A 20,128-nucleotide genomic window follows, 5' to 3' on the forward strand; every position below is an offset into this window, starting at 1 on the left:
GCTGATGCTACATAAACTCATACACTTGCTTTCTTGCATCACATGCATCTATTACTGTCCAATAACCAATCTTCCTCAACTTAAATTAATTCCCCCCTCATGCTGTAGTCTCAGCAAGAGGAAGACTGCCATTCATGTTCAGCTTATTCAATCCATTCAAAGCCATAAACACCTCAATCAGATCACCCTGCAAATGTCTAGTCTCCAGAAATTTCAACTGGCAGAACTGAAGCCTTTGTAGGTAAGAGCACCCTTTTGTTCCCTTCACCAATATGGTTGCCCTTCTATGTACTCATTCCAGCAGATCTACATCCTTCCTAAAGTGAGGCCTCCATACCCGTATACGTTACTCAACATATGGCCTAACCACCGCTTTGTACAAAGTGATAAACACCTCCATATTCCTACTAACAAGATTCTGATTACATTACCCAACATGATTTTTACCTCCAGCACAATCAGTGGTTGTTTCTGGTCAAATTTTATGTATAGAATTTAAAATCAATCGTAAAAATTTCCTATCACATCTCAGTTTTAAGATATATAGATAGATAACTGGATTCTGTACAAAGATATCATTACTGTTTGAAATACAATTTTTAAACTTATTAACTTTTGGTTGGTTTTGTTTATTTGGCTAAAAGTTAAGCAAGTACATCCTTACTGTTCTTGCAATATTGTATATTTTGATGCACTTTTCCAGACAAGTCAGTGTTTTTATTAATTTTATTACACCATTCAACTGTTCAATATATAGTGTATCATAAACTATGCTAGAAGAATTCACCTTCTGTTCAAATTTACCAATTGCTTTACTATTTTTAGGTTAATGCATTGTTAAAATGGAGAAGACAAGCACAGAACTTGTGTCAATCACCCAGACAACTTCTGCTATGTTTGTGGATACTTAACCCCAAAAACTCAGAGGAATAAAATATACAGTGTTACAAAGAGTTGCATATCATTGTACTTCGGCTACAAGATTGGTGACCAAGAAAAACATTGGGCTCCACATATCTGTTGTATTACTTGTACAATTAACTTAAGGCCGTATTTATATGGCAAGCTGAGAGCATTACCTTTTACCGTCCCTATGGTGTGGTACGAGCCCAAGAATCATTTCAGCGACTGCTATTTCTGCATGACAAAAATAAAAGGTATTTCCAAAAAGAGCAAGCACTGCATCAAATATCCCATCAGCAATTAGGCCAGTGCCATATGGTAAAGAACTACCAGTGCCTGTGCCACCAAAATCTTGGTGTATTGGAAGTAGTGATGAAGGTACAAAAAAAGGCACAGCCAGAAAAAGGAAAGGCCCCACACTACATTGAATAAGAAGAATTAAGCAACTTGATCAGAGACTTGGGCTTACCCAAAGAGAAGGCTGAATTACTTGGATCCAGACTACAATTGTGGAACTTACTCGCCAAAAGTACAAACATTACAATATACTATAAGCGAAATGAAGAGTTTTCAATATATTTTGCAATGGAAAACAACATGTGTGTCTGCAAAGACATCATTGGTCTTATGCACGAACTGAACATTGATCACAATACTTCTGAATGGCGTTTGTTCATTGATGTGTCAAAGCTAAGTTTGAAAGCAGTATTGCTTCATAATGGAAATACTTTACCATCAGTTCCTCTTGTTCGTGCTGTTGGCCTGAAAGAAACTTACGATAGTGTGTCCCAGATTCTTGCTGCTATACGTTACAATGACTATGGTTGGAATATTTGCGGTGATCTCAAAGTGATTGGACTGCTTTAGGTTGCAAGGTGGTTTCACTAAGTACTGTTGTTTCCTGTGTTTGTGGGATAGTCTTGCAACAGCCAAACAGTACTGGGACAAGAGAGATGAATATATTCCCAGCAACAGCAGTGTAAAGTATGTTCCGTTGGTTGATCCACAAAAGGTTTTTCTTCCCTCTTTACACATCAAGCTTGGACTGATTAAGCATTTCACTAAAGCACTGGATAAAGAAAGCAGAGGATTCGCATATTTACTGAAAATGTTTCCAAATGTATTTCATGCAAAACTGAAGGAAGAAATTTTCATAGGTCCTCAAATAAGAAAGCTCCTAAAAGATGAAGAATTTCAGAGAAACCTGAATGATGTTGAACTTGCTGCATGTCTATCTTTCAAGGCTGTGATACGTGGATTCCTCAGAAAGAGAAAAGAAGAGAACTATGAGCAACTGGTGACAAACGTGCTGAAATGTTACAAGAATATAGGGTGCCGAATGTCATTGAAAATGCATTTCCTTCATTCCCATCTGGATTTCTTTCCTGAAAACTTAGCAGATGCCAGTGATGAACAAGGAGAGCGCTTCCACCAGGATGTATCTGCAATGGGAAAAATGATAACAAGGTCGCTGGAACTCTGCCATGATGCGAGATTACGGTTGGTTCCTTAAAGGGGAAAGCAATCTGGAGTATAAAAAGAAATCATTGAGTTGGAAACATGTCTAAGTAACATATATTGTGTAATAATTACAACCATGTATTGCTGATATTGTATAAAAACCGGGAACTTAAAAAATGCATATCTTTTGATATAGATGTGACAGAAGTAAAAGATTGATATTTTCATAATCAGAACATTAATTTTGTTCAGATTAACCAACTTTCGTTCCAGAGGTATGACGAAAAAAAAATTTTTTTTGTCAAGTAGTGTAATTAACCCATTGACATTAAGTGGCCCGGTGTGATTCAGCCCCTTCCTTCTACTGTTAATATAAGCATTGAAGTCTTTGCTGCTTTTCTTTGTATTATTTGCAAGAGACTTCCCATAATAATCTGCCTTAGCTTGCCTACCCACCTTTGTGACTTGATTACTGACTAATTTATATCTACCATAGGCTTCTCTAACACCTTTTAATTTATATGAATCTCGTGCACTTTTTTTCTCTTCCACGTGTCGGAATAGCCCTTCTGACATCCATTTAGGTCTAAACCTCGGAACAATATTTCTTCATTGGTATGAAAAGTCTAGTAGCTTCTATGATTACATCCTTGAATGCATCCCATTTAGAATATGCTGTTGGTAACATCATCAGTTAATCCCACTGCATAGAATTTAAAACTATCTGAGACCACTGTAGCCACCCTTCCGAAAGCAAAAGCTTTTCCATTTGCCTTTAGCAGTAGCTAATGTCTTTAATTAAATTCCACATTAGTACACTGTGATCACTGCCATCCAGTTGGTCTTTTACCTGCAGATTCTTAATGCATGTAGAATCACTGCTGATAACCAGATCCACAGTATTGCTTCCTCTTGTTGCTTCTCTAACATGCTGCTGTAGAAAGCAGTCATCCAAGAAATCCAGAAGTGTGTGTGTGTGTGTGTGTGTGTGTGTGTGTGTGTGTGTGTGTGTGTGTGTGTGTGTGTGTGTGTGTGTGTGTGTGTGTGTGTGTGTGTGTGTGTGTGTGTAACCCACAAATTTCAGTCAACATCTAGAAAGTTAAAATCCTCCAATTTAAGACATTCTGATTTACTGGCTCTGTATAGCTGTTTGGTATACTCATCACAGTCATTAGGCCTATAACATTAACTCTCAATTTTGTTCTCCGTGCTTATATAACACCAAACTGACTCAACATTGCACTGGTCATCCAATATGACTTAGATTTAATATGCACTGCCTTAGATTTAATATGCTTCTTAACTAAGAACATAATCTCTCCTGTCCTTCTTGTATACATTGTAATCCCCATATTCAAATTCAGCATCACTCATATCTCAGTGACACCGTATATCCACTATCCCTAGAATGTCTGCATTTAAGATGACTTAAACAGTACTTCAAATTCATCAACTTTATTTACTATGCTCCTAGCATTAGTGTACATGCAAGTATACATGCACATGTTCTTACTCTTAATTACCTTTACACAGCCCATGTATTCACTTGTTCTATGATGACTCGCAGCAGGGACTGAAATTCCCAACACCTTTCTTTCCGGGCTGTTGCATTTTCCAATTTTGCAAGTGAACAGAACTCCCCGACTTACGTAATACTCAACTTATGCAAATTCGACTTTACATAGGTTTTTGCTGGCTGATGCAAACTTAAAAAAATTGTGGACACGTACATTTTGCATCCCATAGGAATAAATGGAGGTAATGTGATCCCATTAACACATTGTGGTTTTTTTTTTTTTGGTAATTTGTTCCCAAGGAAGGAAGCTGAAATTTTCTCTATATAACTAAGCTATTTATCTCTCTAAAATTTTGGTTATTTTCATCATGGAAATTGCACTCCACTTTGTTATAAGAATCAATTTTGAATACCTTTTGCGATATTTTTCAAAAACACATTTCTGGAGTTCACTACCATAATCAATAAAAACAATCTGCACTTTCTGGTTTATTGGTCTTTTCTGTTAGTGTAATCAATTATAAACGGGTAGTAAACTCGATCTTATTGCATTTGCAATAATCCCGATAACTGGAATTCTGTGGGTTTTTACTTTATTATGGTGAAACGTGTTCCCCCTTCACTGAAATTTTCAATCATATAAAAAAACAAATAAATTTTCAGAATCTTCTCTTCATTTCTATTTACTTATTACAATGATGAAGGGAAAGCAACCAATGGAAAGTGCAAGTGCTGGCAGTGCTAGGAAACGAAACGAAATTGATTTAGAAATGAAGATGATTAATTAAGAAGTACAAAGCAGGACAAAGTTCGTCATCTATTGCACTAAATTAGGTCTCGTTGCTTCAACAGTGAATACTGTAAGGGACAGTGCGCATATAAAAGAACATGTTAAAGGATCAACGTATTTCACACTAGGGGCTGTCTGCCCCAACAGTGATCACAAAACAGCGTTCAGGTGCTATATCGAAGATGGAAAAGCTATTAATAATATGGATAAAAATCAGATTCAGAAGCGACTGCCCCTGAGTCCAATGGCTATTCAATCAAAAACAAGAAGTATTTATGAGGATTTTAAGGATAAGTACCCCGAACCTCAAGCCAAGTTCATGGCAAACAACAGATGGTTTAATACCTTCAAACATCATGCTGGTTTCCAAAACATTAAAGTTGCCAGTGCCGATTCTGCAGCTGCAGAGAAATTTTGTGATGTATTGAAAAAAAAATCCTTCTAAATCTCTACAGCCCTCAACTTCTGTAGCGGCATGCTTAGCTGGAGAGTTAATTCTGGCAACGATGCTCAAAAGGTAAAACTTGCTGACGTTATGCCTGTCTCCCCTCTCTTTTTGTAATTTTTCCTGTGCATGAATTTAAAAAAAAATTGAATAATTCTATTTACATGTTCCTCTAATATTTCTGTTTTGCTTCTATCAAATTCAGTGTGCATAGTTGTGAGTGCGGAATTTCCCTGAATGCTTATTTAGGAAAATTCCAACTTATGTAGCGTTCCACGGAACTCAACCCTTATGTAAGTCGGGGAGTTCCTGTATTTGCAGAAAAATGACCTGTGTGTCTCTTTTGTCTATAAATTCCCTTTAAAAAAATATCCTTCATGGTGAGGAGAAACTGAGTGAAACTGGGGAGCATGCAATTAGTAATATTGAAATTACAAAAGATTATTTATGAGAAAAAACTTTCAAGATGAAAGGTAAGGCTCCTGGGTTGATGGCACATGCTCAGTAATTTTGAGGGAAGCAGTAAGAGAGTGCATTGAACCATTGAGGTTAATTATGTGAAGGCACCACATAAAGATAGTTCTAAAAGCAAAGTTGGTAACTACCAACTAGTCAATCTGTGTAGGGACAATTGTAGAGGCAATGATCAAGGGTACTGTTCAGTGTAATTTAGATGAAAATGGAATTCTTAATGAAAAGGCACAACAGAAAATCACATTTAGCCAACCTCATATTGAGCTAATGTGAGAAGCAGAGTCTCCCAAGGATTTCTGCTGAGACCACTGTTGTTTCTGATTTTCTTAAATGATGTCCACAAAGTGATACCGGATGTTATATCAAAATCAGGAGAGTAGTTACTGATCAGTACCAAGTAGTGCTTCTTCAGGATGACTTAGATAGGCTTCAGAGATGATCAGACAAGCTGTTTTTATGCAACAATTGGGGAATAGCAACCCAAAATAACACTTGATGGATGTAGTTGAATTTAATAGTGGATGAAGAAAGGGATTTGGTGGTTACATTACAGCCAGACATAAGTTCTCCATGCAGTGCTGACAAGTAGCAAGGAGAGCATGTGGCATCCTATTGATCATTTATCAAACATTTGCTTGTAGACATAGGGCGGTCATAATTTCATTGTATGAGGTAGGTGTAAGAACACACATTAGAATAATGTATCCAAGTATGGGGACCACATGAGAGAGAGAGAGAGAGAGAGAGAGAGAGAGAGAGAGAGAGAGAGAGAGAGAGAGAGAGAGAGAGAGAGAGAGAGAGAGAGAGAGAGAGAGAGAGAGAGAGAGAGAGAGAGAGAGATGCATATAACTTCTTGAAAAAGTCCAAAAACTGACAGTATGCCTTGGTCAGATTGACAAAAAAGCATCCATATGAGGAAAGGCTTTAAATTTGTAAGCTGTAGAGCTTGGTAACTAAGCACTTTAGAGGGGACCTGATTGAGGTCTATAAGGCTCTGAGAGGAGAAAGTGAAATGATTGAAGGCAAAATTTATAGAAATGATTCTAGAACTAGGGGCCATAAATTCAAATTAGAGGAAGAGGTTTGGACTGAATTGTAGAACGTTTCCTTTTAGCCAGCTATTTGTTAATTACTGGAATGTGTTGCCTCCATGGGTGAGCACCATATGGCTAATACTAATACATATTTATTTGGACTTTTTTATAATCCGGAATATATGGCCCATGCATGAAACACCCTGTATAAGAAGTTACAGTATAACTGCACTCAGTTATACTGTAACTAAATTTTCTGTTAGGTTTGTAGTCTCCCTATGGATTTCATCATTCTACTCTTCCGTTTGGCACGGGTTGAATCCCTATTTAGATATCAACCTCCACTGTTGTGGGTCTCTTGAATCTTTCATCATTTGTTGATAGCTCTTGAAAGCCTGTGTTTTCCTTTAGGCATTGGAGCCATTCTCTTTTGGGTCTTCCTAGTGGTCTCTTATATCCAATTCTTTCTGTCAGTACTACATTAGGCAGCCTGTGTTGTTTCATCCTGTTCACATGTTCAAACCACTGAAGTTGTTTTTTGTAGATCTGCTCTATTATGCTGCATTCAAAATTTAGATATTTTCTTACTTGTTCATTAGTTTTATGTTCTGTCCAATTTGTTTTTTTTTTTTATTATTATTATTTTCCTTAGACATCTCATTTCAAATATTTTGCCTTTCTTATTTATTTTCCATATCTCTGATCCATAAGTTGCTGTGGATATGATGACAGTCCCTATGGATTTGGAGATGTTATTTCCTCTCCTAAGATAGGAAATGACAGTTATACTTTATAGATATTTTCAGAAATTAGTAAGGAATTTTTAAAAAATAGCAGTTTCTCTATGAATTTAAATTCTTGAGACTCATGTAGTTATTTGAATTTTGAGGCTAACACTTGTTTGTGGATTAGGCTTGTAATTAAAGATTGCTCTGCATTCTGACTGAGATATTTATTGATCAACACATGGAAATTCCATCTCCTGTTATGAAATGGGGAAATCTTTATTATTTTCAATTAATATTTAAAAATAACATTTCTACATTTTCATCCAGAAGCAGTAGCTAATTATCATGATCTATTATGTGATTATGTGATCTATTAAACTTTTAAGTAGCTCTAAAAAAATGCCCTTCAATCTCCATATTAGAGATTTGGCGCCTCCGTAGCCAGGTAGGCAGGAGCAGTAGTGTGTAGCACATGCTTCTTAATTAGACCGGGGTTCGAGCCCGTGACCACCAAATACAGAGGATGCGGAAAGGTCATGGAACGACCACCGCATATCCCCGGAGCAATATGGCCTTAGTTGCTGATGCTTCTAAAAACCAAATAACAACAATAACAACATTAGAGACTTCTGGGCTAAACTTTTCTCCATATTTTCTTGTATAAATTGCATTCAATGTTTAATATACCAGAACACTCCAATTTGTTTGCTATTCCTTTTAAGTTTAATTATGAAAATAGGATGAATAATAACAGTAAATATATACTAAAGTGCCTCCACAGAATGAGATCAGTGCACTGAGTAGCAAACTTAGTTTGCAGAACTCATGTAAAAAAATGCCTTTGGCTGCCATTTACAAATAACATAGTTTATATTTTAACATTTTAACTGTATAATATTATTTTAATGTGTTTCTGTAATACTTAAAGGTTTGGAAAAATCATTGATATGATGTGCAAAAAATTTACTTTATCATGTGATCCATTATCCTTTATAAATGAGATTTTGAAATAAACTGTTTGATATGAAGCTTTCATTTCATTCCAGATGTGAAAATGGGGAATCTTCTCCAAAAGAGAAAAAATAAGCAAAGAATTGTTATAAGAAGTAAGAAACTTAAGAAGCAGAAAGAAGCATGTAGATAGCTTTCATTGTTATAAAGATGCTTATAGTTACTGATTTAGTAAGATTAAGAGTTTTGTGATCAGTTTCTGCAAGACTTGTTTGGAAACACACACACACACACACACACACACACACACACACACACACACACACACACACACACACGTTTGTGCCCTCTAAAATTGAGTGTTTCAGTAACAGACAGCTGCATATTTCTCTTCCATGAAGAGTAAAAGTTATGAGGACAAATCAAGCAAAAGTAATAGTTTTTCTTTAAAACACATTCAAACCAGAATTTATTTTTTTCTTCTTTCATGTTGGTTAAAAAGTTGATCCCATTTACCAAGTGCAAAAAAGGAAACTGAGGTGGCACATCAGTACTCATTATGTCACAGTTCCAGAATTGCAGTAATGTGTCATGTCATGCAACAAGGTAAAAGTACAAGGCATTATAATTTTTAGTAGCTGAAGGTGATAAATCACCATGTATTTGGTGCAGATCCTTTCTGTAACAAATCTGCTGCAGAAAGGACCTACAGTGAATCTATACTTAGAATCTCCAGTGAATGGACACCTATCTGTATCCATATTAGATATCGATGCACTGACATTTGATTTTTGATTATATCCGTAAAGCAGGAGAAACTATGGCCTGTGATCAGATATAGCCACACTTTTTGATCTGTTCCACAGATCATTGTGAACCTTAGCATTTATGTAGTGTCCATTTTTACCCTTTGACTTTTGTAACTTTGTATTTGGCTGATACTGTTATATCACTAGAACTTAAAAAAAAAAAAAAAAAAAGAAGTTAAATACATAAAGAACTCTGGTAATCTTTGCTACATGTAAACTCTGTATGCCTTTGCCTTATTTACTTTTGCCTCATGTATACCCAGTGTGTACATGAGCAAAGGTTACCAGTTTTTACCTCCTCATGAATGATTTCCCAGCTGTTAATCTGCTGGTAAGAATCATTGCCAGCTGCCCATTTTGAATTTGGACACAAAATAAAAAGGACCCCCCATTTCAGATGATATTAGTGTGAACAACAAATTTTAAACTTTTGATTTTCTCCAGAAATATGGTACATCTTATACTGTTATATTATTATGGTTTCGATTAGCTGAATCTAGATTTGAAGTCAGATATTGCCTAGCACCCACAGAATTGAGAGGAATGCAGGTTATGCTTATTGAAATTTTAACAGTATTATTACAGTACATAGTGCAAAAATATAATTTATTTTTTTATAGAATAATCAGGAGCTTCTCTTGTCAATGTCCACATATATTCTGTTGGCATGCTTGAGCTGCCACTTTCCTCAGTAATGTTTCTCCCTGGTAGCAATAACATTCACCATTTTCATCACTAATGTGTCTGGGATTATTTGCGAAATAGTCTACATAGGAATGGAGGTAGTGTAATTTTGTAGATATATTACAAATTTTGTTAGGCTTGTAATAAATTTCAATCAAGCTTTTATGGGTGTGAGCTCTGTTGTTTCTGAAACAATGTTCAGAAACCTTTTTTGAAGGATTTCCAAGCTTCCAGTTCCAAAGGATTTTAACACTCTTTCAAAATGTTCCTCTTTCAGTAACACACTGATCTGCAGATGGATGCAGTCTGATTTTGACATTACTAATGCAAACAAACTTTAGTTTTAAATATTCCTGTCCAGAATTTTTCATTAGACTTAATTTTGAAGCAGTAGTAAAAACATGTTTGTTTGATCAACTATTGGCTTATAGATAGCAATTTTTTTTTTTTTTTTTTTTTTTTTGTACAAGCTTCATTTGATGGGACAAAATCATTAGTTTCATAATGAATGGTTTTGCTTGACTGTCCCACACACAAAAAGCAACAATATTTTGTGTAGCCAGATTGTAGATCCTAATAACTTTGAAATCTCCACCTTGCTTTCTTGCATTGTATACCTCTAATGCTAATGCTATTACTAGTTCAGCATCCTTAAAAAGTAAAGAACCACAACCTTATTTTAATTAATGAATGAAACCTATATATACAGGGTGTCTCAAAAATACATGGCTTAACTGCAGGAATGAGTTCTTCATATCTAGACAATAAAAATATTTTATATCAACATAGTTCCGGAAATGCTTGGTTCCTGAGTTATTAACCAGAATGTCTTATCTCTCGCAGGTGATTTCCTTCATCACAAAGTACTGACAGAATCTGGTGGTTTTCCATTCCAACCCTGTACTCAAATCAGGAGCAAGTGGATATGCACTTTATGTACGGTTTGGCAGACGGCAATGCTCTGGAGGCTCGTCATTTGTACCACGAAAGGTTCCCAGAACGAAGATGTCCAGACAGGAAAACGTTTGAAGGTATCCATCGCCGCCTTTGTGAACATGGGACCTTTACACCTCGTGCTGCCGACAGAGAACGATGAAGATCTACGACTCCTGAAGTAGGGAGGAGGAGAGTTTGGATGTTGTGCATGCCTCTCCTGGAATCAGCACACGCAGAATAGCAATGCAACCGGCTGTTCAACATTCGACTATTTGGAGAGTGTTGCGAGAACACACTATATCCTTACCATCTGCAACGGGTACAGGCCTTGTCACCAGCAGATTACCCTGCACAAGTAATGTTCTGCCAGTGGTTCTTGCAGCAGTGTGGTACAACTCCTCACTTTCCTGCCTTAGTGATATTCACAGATGAAGCACAGTTCACATGAGACATAATCCAAAACTTTCACAATCAGCATGTATGGGCTGAGGAAAACCCACATGCAATTCTTCCATCACATCACCAACAGCGTTTCAGTCCCAACATCTGGGCGGGTGTTTTTGGTGATAAGTTATTTGGGCCCCGTGTACTTCTAAACAAACTCACAGGGCAGGCCTACAGAAACTTTCTGGAAAAAAACTTGCCTGATTTCTTGTACGACACACTACTGATCATTCGTCGACAAGCACACTTCATGCACGATGGCACTCCCGCACATTTCAGCCACCTAGTCCGCAATTACCTGAATCGAAGGTTTCCTGGTCGGTGGAGAGGTCAACCAACTGCCTGGCCTCCACACTCACTTGATTTAAACCCACTAGATTTCTTCCTGTGGGCCATTTAAAGGCATTAGTGTATTCGACTCCGGTAGCTGATGTGAAAACTCTCCGCAATTGAATTGTGGCAGGTTGTGAGACAATACGAAACATTCCAGGAATTTGGCATCGTCTTGACGAGTCCATGAGATGCCGATGTGAGGCCTGTATTCCTGTATTCAAAATGTCCACCTTCTGCCTGTATGCAGAAGGTGGACATTTTGAATAATTACTATAAGGTGATGTGAACAATAGACAAACCTTCAAAACTCGGAAACCAAGCAATTCTGGAACTATGCTGATATAAAATATTTTTATTGTCTACATATGAGGAACTCATTCCTGAAGTTTTGCCGTGTATTTTTGAGACACCCTGTATATATACATATACACAGTATAATAAAAATTTCTATCCTTGTTTTCACTGCAACTATTACAAATTTATAAAGGGGTATTGTTCAAGTATTAGACCAAAATAGTTGTCAAAAGAAATGGTGCACTTAGTAGAAGTGGACCATAACAAAAATGAATCTGACGATTATAAATTTTCAAGACACACACAATCCTATAGTAAGTATAAATTAGTCTGAAATAAGGTTACCTAGAAAGTTAGAATATGTTAAGGCAGATTATAAGAACTCTGTGGTTAGAGCAGGTAATGGGGTATTGTCAATGATATACAGGAATTTTGGTAGTAGGGAAAAGGAGATGATTATCCCTTTGTATAAGGCAGTGGTCAGGCCACGCCTTGAATGCTGAGTACCGGTCGGGTGGCCTAATTTAGGAAGGATGTAGAGTTGCTAGAACAAGTACAAAAGAAGGGCAACAAGATTGGTCACGGGGACTAAGGGATCCTCTTACCAAAAAAGGCTTATATACCACAAATTCCAGCGTCAGAAAACTAGCCGCATGTGAGGTGATCTGACTGAGTGTATAAGGCCTCGAGTGGGTTGAGCAGGCTTAATTCTGATGGGATTCTTCTGCCTGTGCAGATTAAGAACCTCGGGGCAAAACTTCAAATCGATGAAAAAACATACCTTCCCATTTCACACATCTGATCACCCTAAATATTTGTCTAGTTCAGCCTTAGATTTATTTAAGCTATCAACTTCCACAACATGTGGAAGTCTTTTCCAGCAATCAACTACCCACTGGCTAAAGGCAAACTCTACATCTGTTATACAACTGTCTTTCCTCAATTTGAATTTATTCCCCCTCAGATTCGTAATCTGAGCAAACGAAAGAATCCCATCAGCATTCAGCATGCTCAACCCATTCAAGGTCTTATACACCTCGCAGATGCCTAGCCTCCAGCAGCTGCAGTTTGCAGAAATTAAGCCTTTCTTTGTAAGTGCACCCCTTTGTTCCTCTCACCAATCTTGTTGCTCTTCTCTGTACTCGTTCCAGCAGCTCTACATCCTTCCTAAAATGAGGCCTCCAGATCTGTACACAGTACTCAAGATGTGGCCTCATCACTTCCTTATAGAAGGAGATAATCACCTCCTTGTCTTTGCTAGCAAAATTCCTATATATCATTGACAAAACTCCATGACCTGCTCTGGCTGCACTTCTCAGTGAACTTCATATCTGACTACACAATTATCCCCAGGTCTTTTTCATTCTCCACTTCCCTGAGTGTAGTACCACACAATTTGTATATTTCTTTCGGGTTACTGCTACCCATATGCAGTACTTCGCATTTGTCAGTATTAAACTTTAGTTGCCACTTCTCAGCCCATCTGCCTAACTTATCTAGATCCTGTTGCAGTAGCATGCTGTCTTTACTGTCATTAACACACCTCCCATCCTTTGTATCAACTGCAAACTTGGACATTAAGCCTGCTGTACCTCCATTGATATCGATAAATGCATAAAACAACAATGGGTGCAGCACTGACCCCTGCGGCACTCCACTAATAATATTAATCTACATAGAGCAGTGTACATTTATTATCGCCGTCTCCCCCTCAACCATCCCTTTATCGATTGCCATATCTTTCCCTTAATGCCATACCACTCCAATTGGTAAAGCAGTCTTCCATGTGCAACAATATCAAAAACCTTCCTGAAATCCAAGTATGCAATATCATGTCTCTAGTACCATTATACTGGTGTGCAAAATTTAAGGACCAGTTAGGTTTTCACCTGTAGCTTCTCATAGGAGTGGCCTGGATATGGGAAAAGCATACCAAAGTATCCTCATGAGGTACAGAAATGATGTAACAAACAACAACGGAAACGAAGCGGTACAGAGGACTTTAAAATGGCAACATAGCACTGACTGCCATGATATGGATGCATCACTGCCAAAGAATGAACAAAGGGAAGAGGTGGTCCTCAGTAGGAGATACAGCCACCCTTAATTTCGATGCAGGCTTTGTACCGCCTGTCCATACTTAGAACAATGTTGTTGATAAGTTCTTGCATTAACATCGTCCATTCCTCTGTCAGCGCCATCTTCAGCTAGATGAACATTTTTTGTTGAATGTGGACGTCCTGCTAGGTGTCTACCCAGAGCATCCCATATGTGTTAGATTTGATTTAGATCTGTGGAACGGGCAGGCAAATCCATACGAACAATGTCCTCACTTTCCAAAAGCATATCAACAGCTGCAGTGCAATGGGGTGTATAGCGTTATCATCCATAATCACGAACTCGGGGCCAATGGCACCTCAGAACAGTCGCACATGGGGAAGGATTACCTCAGTACAATAGTGTGCACCAGTTACAGTACTGCCTTCCAGTATCTAGAGTTGTGTACGTCCATCCAAGATAACACCTCGACCGCCACATTAGCTGACGTCCAGGATCGCTGCTGAGGCTGAATCTACTCTCATCAGTAAAGAATACCTTAAGTAAAGATTTTGTGGTTGTCACCTTTAGGAATAGTGTTCGCTCTTACATTTTGCACACCAGTGTACTATATTGCAGTCAAGAACTATTCTAAAACATAGCTTATGATATTTAAATCCTCACATATTGTCTTGCCTAATGTTCCTATAATAATATTTCTTAATGATAAGATAATCAAATGACGTGTACTTGTGAACCTGAGAAAATGGTGTCTGGTTATTAGTACCTCGGTGAACCACACTTTTGATTGGTCCATGCACATTAATTATTTTAATCTATGGATGAGCTGTTTTGTTTACTTACCTTAGTACTATAGAAAGAATTTAGATATAACTATTAAAGTTATTTTTTCTCCTTTGTTCTGTATTAAATTAAGGTTTTTATTGTTGGGCCCGTGCTAATCAACATGAGTTTGACTTGATTATAGGGTATAATTAAATTTGAAAAAAAAAAAAAATTTTTTTTTTATTTATAAATATTGCAATTACCTGTGCAGAAATTAAGATATAATTTATGTTGTTGTAAATAATTCTTAATATTATAAAAAATAAATAAACTTATGGATGAACTTTTAACTTCTGTTTAGAGGAGTAAATTCTGTGAATATCCTGTTATTTTAATTAAGTAGAGACAGACAGACTTTGTTGTTAAAGAAAATTTTGGCCAGTCTGAATTTTTAGCTGAGATCAATTTATAAACACACGGAAAGTAATGTTTCAACTTGACAAGTACAATTATTTTGTTACTTCCTTGGATTGAAGGAAGCAAAATATATTTTTGCTTCCTTCTATAAAATATAAACTATAAAAATATATAGTTTGTACACGGCTCGAAAAAATTAACAGAACACGGGCGTAATTCAGGCAGCTTGCAATGAAGTGAGATAAAAATTGATAGAGTGGTGTACTCTCATCTCCTCGATGAAAAGATGAGATAACGAGAAATTTCGGACAGATTAAGGTACATTTATATTGGTTGCAAGAATTACTAGAAAGGTCGCATTAGAGCATTTGATACAAGAACAAGATGCTCAAAAATATGGTCACATAACATCATTAAGGTATATGATTCCCACAAGTAGCTAAACAGCTGAATAGACATGACAGCTGTAAACCATGCTCAATATATGGTGTCTGTAAGGTTCTGTGTCAAATCCCATTCTTGAACAAGAGCAAATGTTATTTCACCAGGTGATCGAGGCTATTGGCGTGCAAAGCGACACCCATGGGCATCCCACAAATGTTTGATAGAATTAAAGTCTGCTGATCGTGCTGACCACGGCAGTCATTTTATATCTTCAGTTTCAAGATATTCTTCCACCACGTGAGTTGTATATGCAGTCTAGTATATGTATTTCTGTAAATTGCGTGTGTTCTCTAATCGATTTGCCTGTTTTGCTGGACAAAAAAAACCCTAGTTTCTGGGGTAAAAGAAACTTTGCTATATACAACTGAGACCGACTAACTCAGCCACAGAGTGAAAAAAAGCCCGTTAAAGTTCCTCACATCATTGACAGGATTCGAACCTGGGCTTTTACGATCCGGTGTGGAAAGACTGACGATACCACTGTGCTATCCATGCAGACGATTAATGGGACAGAAACCAATGGTATCAGAGTTAACTTGAATTGAGCCTTCATAACAGTCCAGTTGGAAATGTTTTCACTTGCCGCCGCAGCAATCTCAATACACTGTTGATGATAGGATATCGTAGAGTTCCGTCTTGCTGTTAGATCAAGATAACAGTCTATTCTGCTTGGCATGGGCTTCCGGCGACTTTGGCCAGCTCTTCTTGAAATGGTTCCTGTCTATTGTAACTACTTCCAAAGTTGCAAGAGATTGCGTTATCAAGCCCAGGTTTTACCTTCCCCTGTGGCTGCCCAGCTTCAAGTCGTCCAATGACCAGCCATCTCAAAGAATCGTCTAAATGGCGATGAGTCAGTGCCAGTTGATTAGACATACTTTGTCTAATTTCTAATTCCTTATGGCCTGATAAAATGCTGCTGTGTTTTCTGGAAGTCATCCTTCTGGTTAGCTATCGGTGTTTTTTGTTGCTCGATGAGGTCTATGAATCCCCTTCTGTCTTTTGGAGCTATTGTTTCTCTCCACGGCTAACTTCGGATGGTGTTAGCAGCTGTCGGACATCACTATCATTGACTTTCTTAGAATATCCTCCAGCTCAGTGTCCAATCTAAGATCCTGAAGGTGTATGGTAGCATTGAGACTGCATAGGTGTTTATGGCTTTAACTGTGTTCCCCCCGCTCAGCTTTGCTTCCAGCAGGCTTCTAAGTCTCTGATGGTATTTTTCAGTCAAATTCAAATTATTATTATTATATTAGGGCCACCCGTAATTTCTTACATATATCCTTGTATATGATAGTATGAACCAGAGCTGTAATGCTCAATGTGTTCTACATTGATATCAACATTTGTAAAATAATAAGAGAAGTTACCTCAACATAGTACGTAAAACATTTCCTTATACTTTCCAACAATTAAAACGAAAAAATCGAAAATCTTCCATTACAGTAAAAACTAAACAGTATTCAATTAAAAATCAATTGAACACAAAAAAGAAATTTAACGAAAAAATTGCAAAAACGATTTTCCTTCCTTCGTTAATGGCATGAAAGGCTAATTCTGATGCTGCTGAGCGAGAAGCACAAACCATGTTGACTTACACAAAAATTCAGAGGAAAAAGCTTAGAAACAGTACGACGAGTTGCAATCACTGCAAGAAATTTATTATTATTACTAGCCACATAGTGCAAGGAAGCCTGAGATTTATGCTGCACCAGACAAAAAAAAAAAAAAATTCCGAGTTACCCGAGAGAGAGTCAAATAAAAGGGAATGACCAAGAAAGAGAAGAATGATGATATAAAACTCAGGATCCAGGGTATGCCAAGCTCATACTCACCAGATGTGAGCCCCTGGGGGTAAAGTATAGAGCTGTTACAACCCGGGAATGTTGTATACCGAGTCATTTATTTGTGTTGCGAACGAGGAAAGGACTGGGCGATTTTTCAGTATAGTGTGTAGTTTCCGTATTGGCCAGGCCACAATTTTAAATTCGGTGTCTTTAAAGAATCTGTTAAGCTGTTTGTGCCACTGTTCAACATATCGTACAGAAATGAAGTTTTTTTTAATATTACGATTGTTGGTTGATGTAGTATTTTGTATCCTATCCTTAGCTTGTATCCTAATTCGGTTTATTGTAGCAAGTGGATAACCCCTGTTTAAGAATCTGCTGGTTAATATTTATTTCTGAGACCAAAGCAGATTCCGTCGTTGAATATTTATAGGCATTTAGAAATTGATTAAAGATAATAGATCTCTTGTAGGAGAACAGGTGATTATTATAATGCAGAAGCATTCCGGTGTTTGTAGCTTTTTGATATCGATAGATGTTAAATTGGATTTTATTCGACTCCCGAGTAGGCGTGAAATTTAGAAAATTTAATGACTTTGTATCCGTACCCTCCCTTTCCAATGTAAATATTATTGTGAGTGAATGTAAAATGTTTTGGATTGTACTACTATTAGTAATAACTATGTCGTCTAAATACCTCCCATAGTATGTTATTGTTATTATCATTAGCCATATGGTGCAAGGAATCCTGAGGCGTATACTGTACCAGCCAAAAGGAAAAAAAATTTTTTTTTAACCCTGAGAGAGAGAGAGAGAGTCAGAAGTAAAAGGGAATCACCAAGAAAAAGAGGAATGATGATATCCAGCTCGGGACCCTCAGTGTGCCACGCCCATACTAACCAGATGTGTTATACGGGGTAGAAAAGGCATCAAATGTATCTGCTCAATCGTTGAGAGATAGACCTCCAATATTAAGCCGCTCAAGCTCAATCCCATCGGCAAACCAAAAATTTTTTTGCATACTTTGTCTCGAAAGTTGATATAGTAGGCCTCATCTAAGAGTTTAATTAATTGAAAAATTTCGTTAATAGGAAGCTTCGTATAATTAATCGTAATATATATATAGAGTTATTATTTAATCTATCCCAAATAATATCTAATTTGTATTCAACGTTTACATTCGTATATAACGAGGTAACATCTAGTGAGAACAAATTATCATTATCTCCAAGTCTACAGTACTTTAGGTTATTAAATGCCTCAGGGGCTCACATCTGGTGAATATGGGCTGGGCAAACCCAGGGTCCTGAGCTGGACATCATTCTTCTCTTTCTTGCCTTGGTGATTCTCTTCTACTTCTGACTCTCTCTCTCTCTCTCTCTCTCTCTCTCTCTCTCTCTCTCTCTCTCTCTCTCTCTCTCTCTCTCAGGGTAACGTGGGAAATTGTTTTTTTTTTTTTTTTTTTCTTTATAATAATAATCATAATAGTGTATCGTAGTTCTTAATTCCAAATTGTATCGCCTGTCTAAAGAGTTTTATAATTTTCTATACATGCATGGCCCAGGATGAAAATGCCCAGTTTCTGTAGGAACAACAGGACGAATAGGAAATCCGGTCTTTTGAAATTTTATCTGACCGAAAAGTGCAGGAATATTGTATGTTCCGGCCTTCAATTCCTTTAACTGAGCCATAGTAATTAGTCGTTTTTTCGATACGTGGTTAACGTTTTATTGTATTGATTGATCAGATTGGTAAATAGTACCGGTCTACTTCAAGATAAGTGGAGGAATCTGAAACAACTGAATCTAACTTATTAATATAATCATGTTTATCGAGTACTACAACTGTCCTCTGTATAATGTCTTTATGTTCCTGAAGTTCACGTAAAGCTGAATTGTCACGTGTTCCACAGGCCTCCTCCGTTATAGTGTGCTTGCTAGATAACCTTCTTCACAAGACGATCATGACAATCATCTCTTACACTCATTCGGCGCTCAATGTGTACTATGAGGTTCTCCGCCAAGTTCAATCCCTAATATTAATGTTCCAGAAGACGCCTATGTTTTCATGATCAACTAGTGGTTTACATTTAGGACAAAAGCTCGTATTCTAAAGATCTATTTTGAGGCGTACAGAATAGACTCACAACATCAAGCTAGCGCTGTGATTTTCACTCTGAAACACTCCCTGAAGTTAGGCCTCAGAGTGCCGCAAAATTATGGTTCTTTTACTTATGAAACTGGTGCTATGGATAGTGTGTGGCAAGAGAATGGCTTAGAGGCACAGGTGAGAAAACAAAACATGATTTATTAAACATAAACATATATCTTACAGAATAATTAGGAATGGTAACTTTCTTAATAGTAAAAAGAAAGTAAAACTATATATAGCTGTTGATTAAGGTGTCTAGGTTACATGTGTGTTATTTGGTTTACATTCTTCGTGTAGCCTTTGGCAGACACTATTGCTCGTACTCTACGGAATCGATGAACATATCACCCAAGTGTTTAGGTATTAGTGCAAAATTGACATGTAAACTGGATAATAACTATTAGTACTTCGATTAATAGAGGATCATATTGATACAACATTCTAGAATCTAGGCGTGAGAATATAGACATTTATCATAGATTGTTTCTAGAAGGAGGGATGTCGGTTAGTGACATCAGTAGGGAAAATAGGTAAGTCTCCTTGTAGGACAATTTAAACCGGTTAACTATTCAACACTAGGGTAGACTTACCATTAGATTCCTGGGTATCGTCAGGGGTTGATAATTCAGGACAGCAGTCCATCAATTACGGTTTTTTTTAAGGAACGTCTTTTCTTACTTCTCGCGTTCCTCTTTGACTATTGATGC

The 20,128-nt window shown here is 37.2% G+C and overlaps 1 protein-coding gene across 1 annotated transcript in view; it reads left to right on the forward strand.

The window, feature by feature from the left end:
• Nucleotides 1-8,495, forward strand: part of LOC150088558 (p21-activated protein kinase-interacting protein 1-like) — a 112,638-nt gene extending 104,143 nt beyond the window's left edge. The window contains exon 10 of the mRNA XM_090370232.1: nt 8,398-8,495. Coding sequence (XP_090226358.1) covers nt 8,398-8,495 — 98 coding nt within the window. The remainder of the gene's footprint in view (nt 1-8,397) is intronic.
• The last annotated feature ends 11,633 nt before the right edge of the window (nt 8,496-20,128 follow it).

Source organism: Mastigoproctus giganteus, chromosome 3, assembly GCF_048544385.1.
Source record: "Mastigoproctus giganteus isolate SK-2022 chromosome 3, ASM4854438v1, whole genome shotgun sequence".
Lineage (NCBI taxonomy): Eukaryota > Metazoa > Arthropoda > Arachnida > Uropygi > Thelyphonidae > Mastigoproctus > Mastigoproctus giganteus.